Genomic DNA, 18,246 nt, shown 5'->3' with positions numbered 1-18,246 from the left:
CGTCGTCCAATTTTTCTACAGTTTATTCGTTCATTTTTTTCATTAAGACAGTCGTCTTGTATCTCAATTCTTTTTCCCTGAGTCAGTTCTCCAGCTGATCTCCAACTCTGGCAGCTGACAGCACAACTAAGAGATTTGTCACTCAGATGCAAAGCTCCTCTGTCCCGATGCAAAGAAGTGTAATAGTTCCTGGGTTGACATCTGTCACTATCTCTGGCTGGCTCTCTTTCTGTGTCTCTATCGCTGTCCTCATCACGTCCCCCCCCCCCTCCCCACATCAATTCGCCTGAATTAATGTACCGTCTCGGTATCTCCCATCTTTCCATCTCTTCTCTGTGAGCGTGTCAAGCTGCCAGCGAGTTCTGGATCTCTACAGCGGAGTATATTTTTCTCAGCAGCTACAGACTCGGGGCCTCGTCGAAAAAAGCGCGATGCATTATTTATCCCCGGATTGCCCACAGAGGTTCAGCGGTGCTTTTGCAGTTCGCTTGGAAGTCTTGGCACAAGCGAGAAAAGAAGGGACAAAGGAGGGGATGTACTGCAATCTAGGAAAAAACAGGCCAAACAAAGAGGGAGTGGCTCGGGAATTAGCTCAGACTAAAGCCTTTCCTGTGTGTCCGTCCTCCCGTCTTCCCTCCCGCATTCACCCCATCCCTCCACGACATCCATCGCTCACTCTTAATGAGCCACTCGGAGTTTAAAAGAAAAGAGGTTTTAAACGAGGACTAAGTCAAACATATGAGCTGTCTGGCCCAGTTGCAGTTGCATCAGTGTCTGATCTGATGTTTGTCTTGAGGAAATGAGTGTCTGGGTTTGGAACAGGTTGTGAATATCAACAGAGCTACAAAACTACTAATCAATGAACAAGCCTTTGTTAGCGCGTGTGTGTGTGTGTGTGTGTGTGTGTGTGTGTGTGTGTGTGTGTGTGTGTGTGTGTGTGTGTGTGTGAAAGCATGAATGAAGTCGAGTGTGATAAAATATATTGGTGACGCCTCAGTAGCTCTTCTGAACCATTAGCTTGATTTCCATGCGATGCACATGTCAGGTTTAGCTATAGTTTCTTTCTGTCACATGTCTTCAAAGGGTTTGATGATATCTCCGTATCATTTAATTAATCCGTCCTGGTAACCGTTAGCAACACAGAATCATAATTCTCTGGTCAGGAGGATGGTCATGATAAGAGGATTCTCTTATGTTTTCTGATGCTCCTACAGTCAGTGGACACGGTGTGGACGAAAACTAGAGACGCAAAATAAAACGTTGGTCGAAACTGACTTTACCTGCACAGGAAATATTTCTGGTGAAGTTTCCGAGACGACTGAGAAGATGAAAACTGAGCTTTGTGTTGTTTGATATAATTTAAACATGATTACATCTAAAAAAAAGTCTCTCCATAGTGCCTCCATCTTAACATTCGGACACTGTGTCTCATTTGCGCTGGTCCAAAAATGAAAGACTAGAAACAGGATCAACCCCACTAACGTCTTATATCCATAACTGAGGACTGCTCTGTGTTTTGTGTGTTTGTTCTAATGTAATGCCTCTATTTAGATCCTATTTAGCTAGTCTGGATATTTCTGATGATGTTGATTTATTTACATTTACAACGTTATTACACTGGATATTAGCGCAGTGTGTAATGGCCTGGTGCAGGCAGACTCTGGATGTCATTATGAGGCAGGTTTTACCCGATACTAGGAATAAAGTAACGTCCTACAACCAGTCAGAGCTATTTTGTTGTAAATGAATTTATTTCCGTGGTGCAAGAGCAAAACCCAACGGAGAGAATCCGGACCAAGTTCGGGCGGATTGTGTGGTGCAGGGTGCATTAGACAATTTGCACAACTGTATCTGCATTTGTAAACTTGTCTTGACTGTTACAACGTTCCCCTGATCACAATCTGTACATTCATGTGGTCAAGCAATGTGCGACTACAAGCTGATCACTCAAAATGCATGACAGCACTGGTCTCGGGAGCAAGATTTATGGGGGATTTGGGTTTTTTAAGGATTTTGCAGATCAAATAAGTGTAAATGCAAAGGTTAAACTCATCTAGCAAACACAAGAAGGAAGGAGTTAAACAGAACTGGACACTTTCTAGTTTTTCTTGTTCCTCTTTTTTTTTTGAACAAGGTTCAAAGAAGAAACGTATTGACTTGTGTCAGTGTTTACACACTAACATGTCATGACCAACACGTCTCACCACATCACTGGCTGCATATTATAGTCAGAAAAAAAGAAACATACATCCACTACATCTTTGCAATGACTTCTTTTTTTATATCTCTATTTGTCTCCTTGGAAATTGCTCATGACAGAGACGTAAAGAAACAACTGAGCGTGAAAGACAAATAGCTGAAGACAGGAGGAACATTTCACTGTGGAGATACAGGTATTGAATCAAATAAGTGCTGAAAGGCCATTAAATCCAATGATCTTTAACAAGCTGTGGCAAGAACAAAGTGAGTCCTTACATCGTTTTATAGCGGCGCTCGTTACTGAGCCTCTGCTCCAGAGCTAAAACCAACAGCTCCACTCAGGCTGACGAATTTAAACAACGGACACTTTAAGTGATAAATCCGCTAAATATCTTGCACTTTTATAGACTGAATCTGTGCAGTGCATGAGCGCTGGCTGCAGCTCATTCAGTATTTTACAAAATATAAAATAAAACCATTCTCCTGGCTCTTTGCAGTTATCTTGCAGGCATCTATGTTCAAGAACAGGTTGGAGCCGACACTGATGGACAGTGTACGGGTTGAAGGGCTTTTATCCATGAAGCAGGAACTCAATTAGCACTTGACACTGGAACCACAGCTCTTTCTCTTTCTCATCAACCAACTGCGCACAACAGATGAGTTTTTATCCGTTGCCACAATAAGACAGAAAAAAGTGTTTTTTTGTTTAGTGTTGTTTATATGATGGTGGGCGTTTAAGTGCATTTGCATAACCCCCCCCCCCCCGACTGAAAAAAAAAAGAGGAATCATGTGGCCCATCAGTGTAATTACAACGATAACAACATAAAAGGCACAGCTGCCGGCTGCAAACGTATCCATCCAGCAGCAGCGGTGGCGGGACAATCCATTATCAGATTTAAAAGACCATAACCAAGTACCGAACATCATCTTTCATTATCTTCCCCGATGTCTCTTTTAATGCTCGGCTTGTTAATGCGTTACTGCCTCCACGCTGCAGACACGGACGGACGGAGGGACGAGTAATGATGCTGCCGACACGTCGGCTGGTCTGGGGCTGAGCTGAGCTGCCTCGGTTACCTTTAGACCTGCTCCGAAAATGTGAATCTTTAATGACTTTTAAAAGAAAAAAATAAGAAAATGGAAGAGGGGGTCATCCTCTGCGGAGGACAAACTGGAGAGAAAATCACCAGAATTGATTTGTACCAAATCTGGTCACTGGTTTGTAAAATAGCGTTTTCAAAAAAGACTTAAAACTGGTGGAAAAGTGTAGAGGACGACTGTGGAAGACCAATAAAAGGAACTTTTATTACACAGTAATAAAAGTGTGACGGTAACTCTGAAAGGATGCAAAGTGCCATTTATTTATCTGCTGATTTAAATCCACGTCCCAACTTAAGGTTTTAATGCTTGAACCCAACTAAAAAGTAATCAAAGTTGGCAAATGTGAGAGGAAAGTGACAAATAAAAGTGTACTTTATTCAAGGTTTGGCACAAATACATTAAAAAAAATGATTCATTTTAGAAGAATATTTTGTGTTAAAGCTTAAATCTATGAATAAATTATTAAACATGAGAAACTTGAGAGACCATAAATGTGAATTTTGTCATGTCTGTTGCTGCTCTGATAAAATGCTAACATGGCTAAACAAAGGCATAAAACAGCACAAAGAACATCCAGATGTGGAGATAATCCATTTCTCCCCTGTGCTCGTGTTTGTCCATACAGACACTAGATATAGTGTATATGATATGAACAGTAGCTCTCACTGGGCTGGACAGAGAATAAATTCTTCTTTCACCAACCTGAACAACTCTCACATGACACAATCAATGTGAAATATGGGATGTTCAATAACACATTGATGCTACTTTTCTGTCTATTCTGCTTTTCTTTTCTTTTTTTAACCTTGTGCAATACATGTTTCACACAGCACTATTTTATATATATACTTATGTTCTTTTGCACTGAGATGGAGAAACGCTCCAATCTCATTGTCTACTAAAGAAGAGAGTCCTGAGTCATTTTCTTTTTGTGTCAAACTCTGTCTACAAAGTATTGATCTCATTGCGCTAGTATCGTTCCGATACCGATACTAGCCATGGTATCGATACGATCGATATTCCCAGTCCAGGTAGAGAGCAGGGTAACAAGGGTCGAAGTTTGCAGAAATAAAAGGAATGATTTCAAAGTTGAATGCCACGGACCGAGCGTGGGAACATTTCAGATTTAAACTGAATGAGTTTAAAGCGAGCACACTGACACTGACGAGCAAGTGCGTCGTATTAGTTAAAAAAAATACAGATACACAACCGTCCAGTCTAGAAAAAACCTGCAACTGGAGATATAGAGGAGCCTTCATCCCAACAGTCAACACTCATCGAGGTATTACAATTATTTTAAATGGGCTGGAACTGACCAAAAAACACAGACGAGAAACTTGAGACGTTTGTTTCTGAACCAAAGCATGAGATGAGTTAACATTCTGAACTGACGGCGCCACGAGATGAAAGTCCGTGGATCTTCTGAGATATTAAAATTCGCCCTGAGGGGGAACACGATGGGACGACGCCAGCGGGGGTCAGAGACTGACGACAAAGCGACGGAGCTCGCATGAAAAATCCACTCGAATCCGTGTCTGTCCCGACCTTCAGGCTGAGAAAACTCCGCCCCTTTGAATCTGCTCCGATATAAACCTGCCTCTTACAATCAAGGAAAGCACACTGGAATACAGGCGACCTCTTAGCCTCTTAGCAGCGCTCTGGTATTCTGACGAACACTCCCTCTGCTTTCACCTGCGCTTCAGCTCGGTGTAATAGAGGCCAGGTCATTCATTAGCTTCCTTTAAACTGTCAAGTGGAGGAAGAGGAAGAAGGGAGTGAGTGATGAGCGTGAGTCAGGACAGAAGAGAGACACATACATAGTCTCTGAGTGCCGGGACTGATAGGCCACTAAAGCCTTTATGTGCCAACGTGATTTAAAGCCGAGCCCTTTTTATTCACTGCTGGTAGTTAAGAGGGTGAATGAAGTCGGTTTAATCCGCTACTTCATCTCACACTCGCGCCCATGAAAACACACACACACACACACGCTGCTTCGGATGACGTTTTTATCTGGCGTTTGATATGTGTTCGAGTGCCTCATTCTTTTTCCATTATGCCAATGTTTTCATTCTCTTTCTGTCACTTGGCGCGTTTCATCGTGTTGCCACCTCCGCATCTCCTCTTCACCTCCTCTCTCTTATATATATATATATATGAATATATTTTTCACACTTCTTACATGAACTAAACTGTCAATTTATTTTTACCGATAGAACATTTTCAACATTCTGGACAGACAGTGTGAAATACGGCCTGAATCCTTAAAATATAGTTCATTCAAAACCAAAACAGGAGAAAGAAATACATTAAAAAAGAACAATTTAACTACAAAATAAATAAATAAAACCGGGGAAAAACACATAAAATAGACAAATGATAATTAAAATAATTAATATTAAATAATGACCAAAAGTTAATAAACGCAAATCACTCCTCCAGCTCAAAGGAGAAATCTATAATATACATATATATATTTCAAAAAAGTGACATGAAACGAATTCACTGAGCTTTTTAGCATCGAGTTTCTCAAGTTTCACATCATAAAGTACCTCATGAATGCCAAAAAATTGCAGACAGACAATTCAGAGCAACAGCGTAACCGCATGCCCTAGTTAACTAGTTAATATTATTATTATTATTATTATTTATAATCCATTTTCTACATCAGGCCGTATAGTGTTTGTACTGTTTCTGTCGTAACACAGGCTGCAAAACTGAGGATGGAGTCCATCTGAATAACGTTAACTGCAAGCTAAGCTTTGGAAAACACCTGTTCTCAGCCTAAGAAAGCAGAAAGGACCTGTGGCAGCATTCAGTCTCCTCAAAAAAGAAATCCAAAAGAAATCTCAGACAATGGTCTGTCGCCTTAGGTTCAGCGTTAAATTTATGCAGAAGCCTAAACCGCCTGTTAATTGGTGATTCTAAATTGGCCGTAAGATTAATATCTAATACATCATCATTTTCAGCCTGGATAACGTTATGGGTGAGACTAAAGTGTGACTGAAATTACATTAAGTTAATAATTACTTGGAGAATTCTTGATGCATGCTAATGCTAATGCTACCCGCGAGTTAACTCAACATTAGCTGCGTGTTTCAGGGGTGTCCACGTCTACTTTACCCTCTACACTGGTTCCACTTACTTCTTGTAATATCTTTGTTGGAGGCTTCACTTGATAAAGACAAAGCAGACTTCGTCCCCTCTGTGTCGTCCTTTGGTCAAATCGTCCATTCAGTGAGTGAGAGTGTAGTGAAGGGTCGGTGAATATATATATAACTTTTTAAAATAACACTCATGTTTTAGTATATTCTCTAAAATATGTGTTTTCCTCGTCCATTCTCACCAATGCATTCAATTAAAATATGCTAACTCGCGTTTACAAGCTAGCGTGTTTGAGATGTTTTGCCTCCAGCTAAACCCCGCCCCTCAAAAAACGTCACACTGTTAACAAACTGTTAAGGGGCCGAAAGGTTTTTCATATTAATCATGTAAGATATTACATAGGTGGAGAGTCAGATGAAGCTAATTGTCAGTTTGCAAGCTAGCGTGTTTGAGATGTTTTACCTCCAGCTAAGCCCTGCCCCTCAAAAAACATAAACAAACAAAACACAAGGGGTCTAAACTGTTAAGGGGTCTATAGGTTTTTCATATTAATCATGTAAGATATTACATAGGTGGAGAGTCAGAAGAAACTAATTGTCAGTTTACAAGCTAGCGTGTTTGAGATGTTTTGCCTCCAGCTAAGCCCCGCCCCTCAAAAAACGTAAACAAAGAAAACACAAGGGGTCTAACTGTAAAGGGGTCTATAGGTTTTTCATATTAATCATGTAAGATATTACATAGGTGGAGAGTCAGAGCAAGCTAATTGTCAGTTTGCCAGCACAGTCAGTTTGTGATATTTTTACACATTATGAGTGTTTCCATCTGCAGACAGATGCTCCCCATCCTGTCGCCATGCATCCACAATATAAAACCGCCCCCAAAATAACATCTAGCCTCATAAACTTCATAAACTATTCCATCCACAGCAGGTACCTGAGTGCTGGATTCTGCCTCCGTGTGACAGAGCTACACACATTTAACAACAAATAAAAATAATAAATGTCCATCGATAATATCACCCAGACACGACCGTAGATGCATCGATCGGTATTAGATTTTTAAAAAACAGTCGCGCCCCAAGTGTCATGATCAATACACATTCAAAAACATCACAAAGCTGCACAACACACACACACACACACATACACAAAGAAAAAAAAAAAAAAAAGACAGCGATAGAGACAAGTTTCCAGCTTAATGGCCTCGGGGCCGTGGTTGCCCTAGAGAATTTTGGTATGCGCCACTTTCCATTTTGTCTTCTGAACAGTGTCTGTCTGTGTGTGTGTGTGTGTGCATGTGTGTGCGAGTGTGTTACTCCTGATGTGTCAGTGTCGCTCTGTCTGCAGCAGATAATGAGGCAGTGTGTGGTTCACCCAGCTAACCCCTGGACTTAACCATCAGCGCTGGTGAATTGGCAGCTAAAGTGGAAAACTGGGAGCATTCTCTAACTAACAATGTCACACCGCTGGACTTTTTATTATTTTTTTTTTTTTTTCTCCTGCTCGGTGCTCGGCTCATTTCTCATTTCACCGCAGAGGGGCCTTGGACTCGTTCCACAGACCTCAACAATGACAAGCCCTCGGTTCAAGGAGGAATTACTGCCGCTCGACAGCCGTGCGTCTCTTTATTGGAGGTTGTCAGGATGTGACTCAGACAGTGACTTGATTTAAGAGAGGGGGAGGAATTGTTTTTAAGCCCCACGCGGCTAACACACCGTGAAAACGTTGGGAATGACACACTAAGCGTTCGACTTTTTTCCCCATCTTGGCATTATACGGCAGCGAAGGTTCGATGAACACAAATGTCAGAAATAATAAACTAAAACAAAAAGTTCACAATGTGAGAGGAAGAGGTAAACCTGATAAACCATGATATTCTGTTTTGACCTTTAACGTCTAATGTCCTGTATCTTAGAAACATAACAACCTTTAGCAAGAATCTTTTTATGTCGTTACAGAATAAAAATAAAAAGAACTCTTACTTTTTTTCCAATGAGTCTTACTCATTACTCATCTCTGAGGCTGAGTTGGTCTCACCCTGACAAACAGTCTTTATGAAGAGGTGAGTGTTATGGATCATTAGCTTCCTTTGGACTATTTAACCCGGACATAAAAGTCTACATGTTGCACCCCCCTTGTTGGGAAGGCAGCCGCAACATTATGACCACTGACACGAGTAAATAACAATGACTATGTCGTGACAATTCAATGCTCTGCTGGAGAATTTAACTTCAAACGTCAAACCGTCAAAGCCTCCAAATACACTACACCGCAAAGTCGTACGTTTACATGCAAGTGAAAAAAATTAATTATTGTATTAATCTGACTCTAACCGGACAATTAAGGTGCATGTAAACACGTTACTCCGACTAAAATCTGAGTTCTCCTTATCTGATTAAGACACCAAGATAACCCGATTTGAAATCGATTTTCTCCAGCATGTATACACCTTAATCAGACTTTAACTGGACAACACGCGTGAACATGCTCCACAACTGCTGCGCTGGCGTACGACCCCAAAACAAAAACATCCAAGAAAGTTGGTCACAGAAGAAGAAGGTAAACAGAGAACCAGTGGAAGAAACACCTGAGGGATAGCGCCATCTTATCTGAACCAGAAGTAGCGCACACATTACGTACGAGATTAAAAAAGCTGAACTATTATCGATCTGGTTGTTGTTTGAAACGCCGGTCTGACACATGAACAACTACAGTATGATGTAATAGGTCAACCAGAAAGGGGGCCGTATTAACCCTCTGAAAAGACACATATCGCCACCTAGTGTGGAGGAGGAGGACATGTTCCCGTCAGTTATTCAATTTTCTCTATTGCATTTAAACTGGGACAAGGTTCGCATTCAGAAAGTTGAAATTTGAGCATAGCACTGACTGATCCAGCCCCTTAACCCACTAACAACATCCCGATACCAGACACCACAGGACACTCTCATGTCCGCTCTCTAATGAGTCACAACTGTTTTGGAGGCACAAGGGAAACCTACACCATAAGGTGGTCATAATGTTATGCAACTAATTATTAGAATTTTGCATCTAATAGCATCATTACAAGGCAGCCGTGTCGGACCGTGTTGGTCACGTAGGAAACGAACGGCCCCGGGGAGCGACCGCAATCAGCTCGGTTCATTTGTGTCAGAGCGTAGCGCGATTGCTGTGATCACTGCAGCAACCAAATGAACCGACCTGAGAGATACAACAGGCCGAGGCGCCAAAGCACTCAGAGGTTGTCATGAGTCTGTGACGGACCAATATCAGAAGGTATCAGATGAAAGTGTTACAGCTGTGCAGAGTGAGAACTCTCTAATGAACACCAAACCCTGGGGCTGCTCCGAGAGGGCTCAGATCATCAGCTGTGAGTGAAATAAAATCAATCGTAATTGTGCGCAGTCTTTAAATTGTGACTGTTTGCACAAATGGACTAAAACTCTTATAGAAGAAACCTGCAGAAGGTTTGAACTTACTGTAATATGACACACAGTTAAAACAGCTAAACTCTCTGTAACTGCTTGTGTTTCTGCTGTTTTCTCTTCCCCACATATCTTGTCCCTGTTTTGTTTTGTGTGTGTTCCTATGTGTGGCTACCCAATTATCTCCAGCTCTGCAATCAGCCTGCACCCCTGACAACTATCCACCTACGAAGTCTCCCCGGTCTCTTATTCACCGGTTCTGTGTACCTTTGCCGTAACTAGATTAGATTTCGGTCCGCGTCTTCACGCTTGACTTTTTGTAACCTGCTTCCAGGATCATCAGCTCGACTGCCACATCTCTCAGCGCCCCTCCGCCTACTCACGTCCACCCGACTCAGCCTGCCTCCCGTCCCCGCCTACACCTCAACCTTCCTACCAGCTGCATCCACCGACCTTAAAATAAATCACTATTCAACACTTAACCTCAAGCTTTGTGGTGCGTTTTGCTCTGCAGCGGAACAGTAGGAGCAGCTTGAGATGCGACATGCGAACTGAAATATGAAAAAATACTGAATCTGGACTCGTCATAAAACATGCTTTGACTCTTCATCTAGAAGAACAGAGATGTTCACCACAGGAACATCTACAGGCTGATGTACTGGTTACTGAGCATCTCAGTAACTCAAATTAAGGCTGAACGATTGTCTCAAAAGTATTTCCATGTTTGAAGCATAGACTGTATATAAATATGGACAACACGCCCCCACTTACTCACACTGGCTAGGATACGGGCACTTGTATTTTAGTGTTTTACTAAATCCACTAACATGGGGGAGGCAGAACTTCTGACCTATACTGCAGACTGTCACCAGGGGGAGCTCTACTTGCTTTGGCTTCACATTTGAGCAGTAGTTCTGCATCCATCTTTATACAGTCTACGGTTTTAGTGGTGGTTGGCTAGCTAGAAGTGGGAAAAATATCAATAAGGCAATATATCGTAATACTTTTTCTTCCAATACAATATCGATTTTAAAAGAAAAAGAAAAGGTTGTGTTTTGGGCCTATCTTAAACAACTTCCGCATCTCCACCACTACCTTTTCTGTGCAATTTGAATTACTATTGTTTTTTGACTCAATTTGTCCAATGAATCACCTGATGTACATATATACAATGTGTATTTTAAGTTGCATTTAAAATCTCAGTGAAGTATGTGGAATATTGCAATATATCAAAATATCGCCACAATGTATCGTACCGTGACTCAAATATCGCGATATGTATTGTATTGTCAAGTCCTTGCCAATACCCGCCCCTATGGCTAGCGTTAAGCTGCTAAAAATCAAAGAAGAAGAAGAAGATGACCAAAAATAAGGTGACTAAACATGTGCAAGAACTTCACTCTGGAAACACAAATACAGATCATCATTTCATACTACCAACCTGATTTGCCACATAAACAAAAATTTGCAAGTTCACTCAAGCAAAGGCTGCACCGAAACAACAGCTAAAGTTCCCTGGGACTCTATGGCACCGTTGGATGGCTAGAACATTTCTGGAATAGGGAACACGAGGTACAAGCTCCTCTCTCTCTACACTACATTAACTTAGACAGAAAGATTTATTGGACTGAATCCATTCGACTGTAGGAGAAGAAGAAGAAGGAAAGACTTTAGGAATCCAAGGGAGAGGAACTTTTGTTCATTTAAGATCAGACTGCGACTCAGATCGGTTGATACTGGATATTAAAAGATCGGTATCGGATGAAGGGGCAAAAAAACCTGATTAGATTATCCCTGAAGATGACCAGAAAACATGTGGGACCAATTAAGCGAAGAATGGCTAAAGATCTTGAATGAGTCTCTGTCTTTATGAAATAATCCAGGGTGAAATCATTGATTTAAAAGCGTTTAGAAACGTTCTGCCTCACCTTCTTCTTGGACTTGAAGACGTTACAGCGGAAGACATTGCTCTGTCCATCTCTGGCAATGTAGCTGAAGATCTTCAGGTCCTGTGAGTCGTGAGACACGTAGAATATCCTGAAAGAGAATAAAATAGGTCAGAAATCTGAATAATTAAAATAAATAAATAAATAAATAAGAATCTGAATACGATGCAAAACCCCAAGCAGAGCCTGGCGGGGTTTCTAAATGTATCTTAAGATGCAAAACAGGCTCTGAGCCCGTTTCTCACGGGTTTAGTGCGACGAAAATAAACACTTTTTTTTATGTTTGTTTTAATCCGAGGCAAGACGTCAAATTTTTTTGCTCTCAGGGTGAAAAAGTTGAGATTAGATTGTTGGGGAACATGCAATTAAAATAAACTGGCTCCCACATAGATTTCCGTTTTATCCCTGTGGCGCCAGGTAAACTTTAATTCCAAATATAAATAATGCTTCACTTAACAACAGAGATATGAGGAGAGGGAAGAGCTAATACTATTAGAACAAAAATATCATGTGTGAAAAGAGGTGGCGGGGCCCTGATTGTCCTTAATAATATCCTGCAGAGCACGTAAATGGGAGGAAACAAGGTCGGGAGCAAAAAAAGAAGAGTTAAGCTCCACACTGGATCTGATTTACTGCTGTAGAGATGCAAGGAAAGCTGGATGTTGTTGATTCTCCTATTCAGAAACAAGACAAATGATCTGAGTTGTGTCACATAATAGCGAGTGTAGTGTATTTCAAATTATAGCTTTATAAAGAATACAAGCCACAGAGTAATTTATTTAATTATTTTAAACTCTGGAGGTAACTACATCATTTATTATATAGTCGAGCCATTACAACAACAGAAAAACCAAACAGTGACACAATCACACAAAATGTATGAAAATGCTGCTTCAAACACTAAAAAAAGAAATAAGTAAAATAATAAGACCGATTTTAGTGCATTAAGACGTGGTATCGGAAGTATCGATAGTTCAGTATCGGTCTGCACATCACTGGTGGACGTTTCTTCTGTTTAACTCACATTTGCTTGTTTTAATATGTGAGCAGCTTAACTGCAGATTTAGTTTTTATTTCAGAGCGTGAAGCAGCGTGATGCAGTTCTCGAACAGATGGTTTAAAATAACCACAGAAAAGATTTAGTCATGATTTGGTTTTGAACGTTTTACACTTAATGTTCTCTGATCGCAGACAGTAGCATTTTTCACCGTACGACCTCCACAGTCCTGCAAAACAGACTCCTGGAGTCGTTTAATGCGCCTGCAGCGATATCATCACATTAAATTACCCCCAGAGTCTTTCTGAGGGGTTTCTGGACAGCTGTATATCATCTCGATGCTTTTCAGAGAGCCATTAGCTGACTGCTCGCATTTTTTCTCCTCTCGTCCCGCTGGGAGACTTTACAGTAAAAGACAAGTGATTGCTGCCGTTATGTTTCGCTGCATAATGAAGTTATTATAATCAAACTAGATTTGCAGACTCTGCCTTAAAGTGACGGCAGATTATCGTGGAAGATTGCAGGAAGGAAAAAAACAAGTGAGGCATCAATATCAAAAAAATAAATAAATAAAATACTCACAGAGCAAAACGGCCACAACTCTGAATGCATGACCTGAACAGCACCAATGAATTCAGCACCGAACATTGGGCCTTTTTTACTTTTTTAAAGCATCATTTTATAGAACTGACACATACTTTATACTGTATATTACTTTCCAAAAATACAGAACTAGATAAAACGATAGTTTTATGGAGAAATAACAACTTTTCTATTTTATTTTACATTTCCAAATCCAAAATCTAAACGAATAGCACATTAACAACAGTAGTAGTGATAACAATAAGAGTAGTAGTAATGGTAATAATAGTAGTAGTAGCAGCAGCAGCAGTAATAATAGTAACAGTGGTAATAGTAGTAGCAGTAATAGTCATGTAATAATAGTAATAGTAGTACTAGTAGTAGTAGCGTAGTAGTAGTAAAAGTAATAGTAGTAGTAGTAATATTAATAAAAGCAATAATAGAAGTAGTAGTAGCAGCAGTAATAATAGTAAACCAACTTTATTTATAAAGCACTTACATGGATAAAAAGTAATCGTAGTAGTAATAGCAATAGTTGTAATAGTAGTTGTGTATATATATATATATATATATATATATATATATATATATATATATATATTTTTTTTTTTTTTTTTTTTTTTAAATATTCATTTTCAAAATTAGAAAATGAAAATAATATAATAATATAATCAAAGACCACAGACTGAATTTGATTTTTTTTTATATCTCTTTAATCTCTTTAATCTGACTCCGTGACCGTGAAGTTACTGGAAAGTGTTTGTTTGTACTTGTCTGGGTTGAAGTGAGGATGAGCTTTTTCATTTCAGAACATTGAGACGTTTTCTGCATCAAAACAGATCGAAGCAAAAAAAAAAAAAAAAAAAAAAACCACGGGAGCATTTTTAATGTGACAGTTAATTATGAATCCGCAAATTAAGAATTATTCTCAAAGCAACCTATGTTCAGTGTGTATCCCCAAAGGTTTTAATTAGGCCACAATATGTTAATTAGTCAACAAAGGGATTAGCTGGTGTTGCTTAATGCTGTGAACTTAAGTGACTGTAGGAACCATAAACCTCAAGCAGCTTCCTAATTCTCCAATTAGCAGCATATTAACGTAAGTAATTTATCACAGCGAGACGACGGACGAGCAGGAAATCAGGTGGAGATTATGGAAATGATCCGACTGTCTCCATTAAATCTGTGTGTGTTTGTGTAGCAGAAATCTGTGTCTCGGTCACATCTCTGCACTCGGTGACATTTCTGTGGTATTTGTTTTGGCCTTTTCTCCGGGAGCCAGACTAGCTGAGGTCTTCTGGTATGGATGGTGTCTTTGTCAACTCTGCTTAGCAGACTGTCAAAAATACCAGGCACGGCTATCTGCAGTGACTCACACAGTCAAACACACACAGACGCACACAGACACACACACAGAGCCGAAGCTTCTGTCTGGTTTCTGCTGGAAAAAAACAATCATTTAGTTCCTGGAAGTCGATCTATTAGGATCTGCATTAAATCATCATCACTGAAGACGCTTCATTGTTAATTTATTGTCTCCGAATCCAAACACTGGTTTGTTTTACAGCCAGTTATCTGACATAGGTTTATTATGTGTTAATATTTATTCAAAGTAGGAAACTCTAGCTCTGCGTTTTTCAAAATTCAAACATATTTAATTATTAATTTATGGAGAAAATTAAAGAGAAATGAGAATAAGTTGCTCCTTTTACGGATGCCCTGAGGTGAAAAACCTGATCATGTTGAACACGACTCGTAAAGGTTATTTCATTTATACAGCACCTTAAAAAGCAAAGTGCTTCACATTCAACGTGTCGTATAAACGTGTAAAATTACAGATCAACATCACTGTGTCAACAGATGAAGAGCTATTAACACCCAAGGTTTTCAGAGAGGAAAATAAACTGGAGTCTATCATCGGGCGAGAGGCGGAGGACGCCCTGGACACGTCTCCAGTCGATCACAGAGACAATCAACCGTTCACACTCACACCTAGAGTCAGTTTAGAATCATCAGTGAACCTAACGAGCGTGTTTTTGTGAGTTTGAAGCGAACACGCAAACTCCACCCAGAAAGGTGGGTTTGAAAAAGTTGGACTTGAGACCTTGTCGCTGGGAGGCAACAGTGTAAACCCCCGTTAAATCACCACCATGTATTATAATCTGAGTGGTTAAGGACTGAGAGCTTCTTGCAATAATCTGTGAGTTTTTTGTTCAAATATTTTCTCGTGACTTATTTTAAGCAGTATTTAAAATATTTAATCGCAATTAATAGCATGATTTTCATGTTTAACTTGTGATTAACACAAATCTTTAATAGCCTTTTCTTAAAAATCGGTTTCAAATGTGAATTTAAAGGGATATTTTTTACGTTTCACTATTATTATCAACGTGAGAGCGGACAAATATGCCTCCGTTGCAGTTGAGTTTTGTGTTCATCCTGCTCTCTCCGTCGTGTTGAGGCCGGTTTCTGTTGCGTTACTCGTGGATGGAATTTGTGCTGCCATTTCATATTTAAAATATCTTAGTGGCTTCACTGATTAAAGAAATCCATCGGGTTCAGGCTCTTTTGGTAATTTTTTTCCAGCGTGTCTGACAGTGGGAGCCGTCGTAAATGGGGATGAAAGTAAACGCTTTGCGTCATCAAAAAAAAATCAAAAAAAAATACCAGTTTCTGGTTCTTACAGAGAAAAGTCTCAGCCTTTCCCATTTAAATCACTACTTTCCCACCAGTCTCTGAGAACTGAAGAAGCTCCTCAGACGAAAAGTCTTCTCAAAACTCATCAAGTCCAGTTGCCATTTTTTTTGACCTGGACGACTCAGAACCTTCACAGATGGACCCAGTCTGCAGACATGTTTAGTCAACATGAAACAAATCCATGCTCGGCCTAAACTAGTCCAATCGACGGATCACTCCTTCACTAATACACATGAAAAACGACTCATAATTAAGAGATAAGGGCGTCATTAACCGAGGGAAGCAGAGATATTTCTTTATGTGTCTGTATCAACAAACACGACGTGTAAACAGCGTCTCCGTTATCAGGCCGTGTCATCGACTGGAGGAAAAGTGGCCGCTCCCATCCGGCCGCGTTCTGCACAAACTTCTAAGTCGTCTCCTCTTTCAACTCCTTCCTTGCCCTCCGTTTAACCGTGATAAAAATAAGTGCCCTGAAGGAGGGGAAGCCCTCTCGCGCTCCAGCGACTGTCGTCTACAGTCGGGGCGAATTTTAAGGATAGAAAGATAAAAAGCACTTAACATTACACGCCGGCAGACAAGTGAATCACAGCCGAGCGCGAGTTCGAAGCGAACCCGACTGAATGGCTGAGCAGACAAATCCCCGAGCCGAGCCGAGATGACGGCTCAGATACGTCTCCATCAGACGCCTGCAGAAGGAGCAGCTGCCAAACATCCAGGTGAAGACGCATCACACGGATCCCAGCTCGCAATGAGAGAGGCACCGCTGTCAAAGACGGTTAAAGGCAAAACAAATCAGAACACAAATACCGCCAACGGCGAATATTTCAAGGGCTTGTCTTTTCTGCTCAGTCGTACAATGCACAACGTTTAGACATGAAGGAACGTCACTTTCTCCGCTGACAGCTGATTGAAATGACAAAGCAACGCAAACAGAGTGAGGAAGATACGACAGAAACAACACACCTGAGTCTCCCGGGTCTGTTCAGTCCAAAAAGGATGAGATGATGTTGTCTTGAAGTTTGTTTTGCGCTTATTGTCCCAAACTTAACTCCTCGTACGAACGCAATTTTTTTTCTTCATACATCAACTCATACTTCTTTATACATCAACAGCCAAATAAGTTTGTCACACACACAGCAATGACATGGTGATATCACAACATGTACCATTTGCTGATGTGGTATGGGGGCAATAAATGATAATTTGCTATTAGTTGCAGTTCATTTGTCTTTCATTTGCATTGATGAAGCCAGTATTTAAATCCCCTTGTGCATCTTTGTGTTGGATCAGTTTGTGCTCAGTTTCGTCTGTTTCGTTGACCTCGTATAAAGGCCTACCTAACTTTTGCTTAAAAAGCTTAAAATTAGATTAAATAAAACGCACAACATCCATGTTGCCTCACAGCTTGATCCCCAACAAACTTTAACGGACGAGCAGTTAATTGGTCGTAAGTTCTGCTAAAAGTCAAACGAGAAAAGATGGATCTTTAAAAGTATACGAGTCCTGAAGTACCGGCCTCCACACTCCGTAGCGCCGTTGATCGATAGCAATCAATTTTAATTTTAGACCGTCGGGATAAAATCTGACTGGTCGAGGACAAATCTGAAAATAAATATCATCAAATTAGATCCGACATCAACGGGGAATGATTTTACGTCAGCGTCTCAGGATCACACACCTTGTGTGGTGATTCTGAAGCAACATTATAAGAGTCGTACAGTCTTTGATGGCGCCTTCACCAGAAGTTCTAGTCTGCAGACCTGAATGCAATGAAATGTTCTGCAGCTTCAGATCACAGTGCACAATTAAGAAAACATTGAGGTTGTGACGCCTGAATTTTGGAGCATTGCAGCAAGTTGCTAATACTGGTTTATGTCCCGCAGTTAAAACTAAAACAGATTTTTATGAATGCATCGGGTTGAGTTCATCATGGATCATCATGGGATTCAAAAGTGGAATAATAATGTAAATAAATAATAAACAGTTAATGATACAATGTGGAATATAAAGCTATTGCCATTCCTAAAACCTTCATATATATCATATTTATACACTACCATTCAAAAGTCTCCTCTGGTATAGTTGGTCAGAGCTTCATGCTACAGCAAGATAATGAGCCAAAACTTTAGTCCAAGCTCTACCAGAACTACCTCAGGATAAAAACAAGGTGGGAAGCTTGAAAACACTGAGTAGA

The 18,246-nt window shown here is 40.4% G+C and overlaps 1 protein-coding gene across 2 annotated transcripts in view; it reads right to left on the bottom strand.

Moving 5' to 3' along the window:
* LOC125009051 (carboxyl-terminal PDZ ligand of neuronal nitric oxide synthase protein-like) overlaps nucleotides 1-18,246 on the bottom strand; it is a 205,493-nt gene that overhangs the window by 91,570 nt on the left and 95,677 nt on the right. For both annotated transcript variants that reach the window (XM_047586582.1, XM_047586583.1), the window contains exon 5: nucleotides 11,756-11,864. In XM_047586582.1, the coding sequence (XP_047442538.1) occupies nucleotides 11,756-11,864 (109 nt within the window). The remainder of the gene's footprint in view (nucleotides 1-11,755; nucleotides 11,865-18,246) is intronic.

This window comes from Mugil cephalus, chromosome 6 (genome assembly GCF_022458985.1).
Source record: "Mugil cephalus isolate CIBA_MC_2020 chromosome 6, CIBA_Mcephalus_1.1, whole genome shotgun sequence".
Lineage (NCBI taxonomy): Eukaryota > Metazoa > Chordata > Actinopteri > Mugiliformes > Mugilidae > Mugil > Mugil cephalus.
The sequence above is the reverse complement of the archived record's forward strand: the minus strand, read 5'-3'. Positions and strand labels throughout refer to the sequence as shown.